General features: G+C 63.3%; 1 protein-coding gene across 1 annotated transcript; it reads left to right on the top strand.

The window, feature by feature from the left end:
* The first annotated feature begins 942 nt into the window (after positions 1 to 942).
* LOC113839982 (inhibin beta C chain) lies at positions 943 to 3,566 on the top strand. The gene is made up of 2 exons (XM_027445542.3): positions 943 to 1,321; positions 2,039 to 3,566. The coding sequence occupies exons 1-2, from the start codon at positions 1,033 to 1,035 to the stop codon at positions 2,797 to 2,799; spliced, it is 1,050 nt and encodes a 349-aa protein (XP_027301343.2). The 5' UTR covers positions 943 to 1,032; the 3' UTR covers positions 2,800 to 3,566.
* Positions 3,567 to 3,835: the final 269 nt, after the last annotated feature.

Raw genomic sequence — 3,835 nt, 5'->3', positions numbered from 1 at the left:
GGAGGGGGGTGCACATCATGCACCTGCCCTGCCCTGAGGCTGGCTCTGCCCACTCTGTCCTGGGGTGAGTCTGAAGAAAAGAAGGGGTTGTGTCTTGCAGTAGACTAGATGATCTTCAGAGGTCCCTTCCAACCTCAGGCATTCTGTGAAAAGGCTGAGACCCCCCCCCCCGACCCCAGCTCATCACATGGTGAGGATGCAAAAGCCCAGAGATGTGAGCAGTGCCCAGGAGCTGCAGGAGTTGTTCTGGGCACCCTGCAGGGTGCTCGGTCAGCAATGAACCACCCTGGCCCTGCTGGGGGGGCTGCAGGGTGTGTGGGGAACAATGCCCAGGGCGTGGGGACAGGTCTGTGGGCTCTGGGAGCAGGCAGGTGGCGCTGGGATCTGTCCTGCAGAAACACCACTCCTCCACCTGGGCAGGATTCACCCCAGCCCTCACTTGCAGATTTTGGGCCATGCAGAGGAGCTCAGCACCCTGGACCCCTGGTGGTGGTGGTGGGGGGGGGGGGGGGCTGGCCGGATCCCTTGGCACCCCGGGCAGACAGTAGGGTGAGCTGCAGATGTGCAGATCCCAAGTTCCTACAGGGTGTGCAACCCCCATGTGCACACTCAAGACCCCCGTGCACACCCCCCCCCTGCATGCAGCCGCTCGTGTCTGGCCCCCGCGGTGCCCTCCGTGGGTCGGGGGCTGGAGCCGCCCCCCCCGGGAGCCCCGAGGCCGACCCGGGGACCCCTCTCGACGGGACGGGACGGGACGGGACGGGGGCGTCCCGGTGCTCTCGAAGCCCCTTCCCTTGCACCACAAGGCATCGTCCCCCCCCCTTACCCCTTCCGCGGGGGGGGGCTAATCCCGGTAATCCCCCGCCCCGGCCACAGCCCGACGGGACGGGCAGGTGAGCCGGCCAATGGCGGGGGGACACCGGGCCCGCCCCCGGCTGCAGGTGCCCAAAGCGGGCGGGCGGCTCCGCACCACTCGTGGTCCCGTCCCGTCCCATCCCGGTCCCGGTCCCGGTCCCGGTCCCATCGGTGCCGATGGCGACGCGGGGCGCGGGTCCGTGGCTGCTGCTGGCGGCGGTGCTGTGCGCGGCGGCGGAGCCCCGGTGCCCGTCGTGCGGTGCCGGTGCGGAGCGGCGGCTGCTGGAGGAGGCGGCCAAGCGGCAGCTCCTGGAGAAGCTGCGGCTCCGGGAACGGCCGAGGCTCTCCCACGCCGTGCCCCGAGCCGCCGTTGCCCGCGCCGTGCGGCGCCTGCAAGCGGCCGGTGCTCGCCGGGGCCCCGACGCCGAGGAGCGGGGCTACGAGATCATCAGCTTCGCCGAGCCAGGTGGGTGCCAGAGCTTTCCGGGGAACCGTAGCGATCCCCGGGGGGTTCAGCCCGGCCACCGAGGAGCAGGCATCCCGGCTGGGCTGCACCCGGTGGCGGCCCGCGGGAGGTCCCCGGCTCGGCGCAACCCCCCCGGGGCACGGAGTCCCCAGCCCTGGGGCTGGTCCCTGTCCGGGGGAGCCCCGGGAGGGTGCGCAGCCTGCGACCCTCGGGGGGGCTGCGGAGCCGCTGCTGGCCACCCACTTGCGGCGAGATGGGGGTCCCAGAGGCAATGGGAACGGGATTGTTCCTTCGGGCACCTGCTGTGTGCAGGAGGGCTCCTGGAGCTGCTGGTGATGCGTTGGCTGCTCAGGTCCCTTCCTGACGACCAGGGGCAGCCCAGGGTGCCCAGGTAGGGGGACTGGGGGGGCTGCAGGGACCCTCCAGCCTGGCCCTGCGTGGCAAACGAAGGGCCAGGTGAGAGCAGGTCCCTGTTGCCTCCTTCTGTGTCCTTTCTGCCAGGCAGGGTGGGACAGTCCCTCATTGCACACACACACATGCAGCCTTACCACGCAGCATCCCCAGGGAAGGGAGGGACAGCCCCTGTGTGGAGGGAAGGAGTTTTATAGGTCTTCCCCCAAAAGAAGCCAGAAGATCAGCCCTGATGATGCTGCTGCAGCCTCACCTGCCCCAGCATCCTCCTTCAGCATTCACCTTCTCTCTCCTCTCTCCCTTCAGAGCCCACGTCTCCCTCTGGCATGGGGCTGCAGTTCCAGTTCACTCACACGCAAGACCAGGACATTCACATCCTGCAAGCTCAGCTTTGGCTCTATCTGCAAGTTCCCCGAGACTTGGTAGCCAACCTTACCCTGAGCATCTTCCTGGCTGGTGGGGATGGTGACACGGTGGGGGGAGATCGCGTGTTGCTGAGTGAGCGTCGACTGAGCGCCAAAGGCAGCGGCTGGCGCACCTTCTCCCTCATGCCTGCCCTGCGGAGTTTCTTTAGGGGAGAACGCAGGACCCTGCGGCTGGAAGTGGAAAGCCGTGGGGACAGGGGTGATGTGGTGGCCGTAGTCAATGCCACCCATTCCCACCAGCCCTTCTTGGTGGCCGAGGCAAAGGTGCGGGAGCCGGGACACCGGGTGGCCAAGCGCAGCCTCCGCTGCAGCCAGAATTCCAACCTCTGCTGCCGCAAAGACTACTACGTGGATTTCCGCGACATTGGTTGGAACGACTGGATCATTAAGCCTGAGGGCTACCAGATAAACTACTGTGTGGGTCAGTGCCCTCTGCACGTGGCAGGCAGCCCCGGGATGGCATCTTCCTTCCATACAGCCGTCTTCAACCTCGTCAAAGCCAACAACATCCAGGCATCGGGGCACTCCTGCTGCGTGCCCACGCGACGCCGGCCTCTCTCTGTCCTCTACTTTGATCGCAACAGCAACATTGTCAAGACTGACATTCCTGACATGATTGTTGATGCCTGTGGCTGTAGCTAGGGCTAGGGGAGCACTTCTGGGTTCCCCCTCCTCCAGGACTGTCTTTCTGGTGGGGACTGCGTGGGGAGAAGCTCCCTCGGGCTGCGGGCTGACTGCCGCGCAGTGGGGAGCATGGTGTGGGATGGGGAATGGGTCTGTTCCCTCAAAGCAGAGAAACTTGGGGGGACAGGAGGCAGTCCTGCTTTTTTTCCCCCACTATAGCAAATCATGCATCAAATCTGTGCTATTGTTGGGGACAGGGGAGTGAGGCACAATTAAGAGGCCGGAAAGCGGAGGATGAAGGGTATGGCTTTGCGAAGGACCCCGAAACCACAACGGAAAGATGCAGTCCTCTGCTCCCAGGAGGATGTGAAGCTGTGAAGGATGGCCTTGCTTCCTGGCCAGGTCCCATGCACTTCCCCCCTCATTCCTCTGGGCTTTGAACTTTTCTTCCCTGCTGCCCACCCCACCACTCAGGTTTCTTCCAGCCCTGTGCCTCCTTACAGGGAGGTCTGAGTCAGACTTTGCCTTTAAGGCTGTATTAAAGGTGCAGATTTTTTTTTTTTTTGTACCTCTAGTTTTGCAGCTAATACTACTTTATCATAGAGGGTTCTGCAGCAATTGGGACTCCCTGGTGCTCTGTCCTGTCTACCCACATCTCTATTGAAGATCCTACTCTGCCTTTGTCTTCCTGGTGCTCATGTATGCAATGCACCCACGTGCTCTGTGCTTTTAATTTATTTCAATACTTTGGTGCAGCTTTCCCAAATAAATGGGTGGAAACACAATGTCCAGGCTCTGACTGCTTTCTCCTGGCACCACCAGGGTGAGGGAAACGGTCCTATTTGGCCAGAAGGTCCAACCCCTGGCCCTGGGCTTGCTCAGCCCTGCTCTGGCTCTGGCTGGGAGCGTGTTGGGTGCTGGGGGTGCTGGAGCAGTGCATGGGCTGTAAAATGCTGCAACTGGGGGCAGCATCAATGTTTTGGGAGGCAAGGGGGCCTTTGTTGCTTCTGGGGCTCCCGGAGTGCTATGGGGTGTTGGACACAGACTGTGAGCA

The sequence above is a fragment of the Anas platyrhynchos genome, chromosome 34 (assembly GCF_047663525.1).
Source record: "Anas platyrhynchos isolate ZD024472 breed Pekin duck chromosome 34, IASCAAS_PekinDuck_T2T, whole genome shotgun sequence".
NCBI classification, from domain to species: Eukaryota; Metazoa; Chordata; class Aves; order Anseriformes; family Anatidae; genus Anas; species Anas platyrhynchos.
The sequence above is the reverse complement of the archived record's forward strand: the minus strand, read 5'-3'. Positions and strand labels throughout refer to the sequence as shown.

What these genes read in the sequence shown, in the direction of transcription:
- LOC113839982 (XM_027445542.3), top strand. Translation starts at nt 1,033, where the DNA reads ATGGCGACGCGGGGCGCGGGTCCGTGGCTGCTGCTGGCGGCGGTGCTG. An exon ending in CATCAGCTTCGCCGAGCCAG is followed by an intron (nt 1,322 to 2,038) that starts GTGGGTGCCAGA and finishes CTCTCCCTTCAG; the next exon opens with AGCCCACGTCTCCCTCTGGC.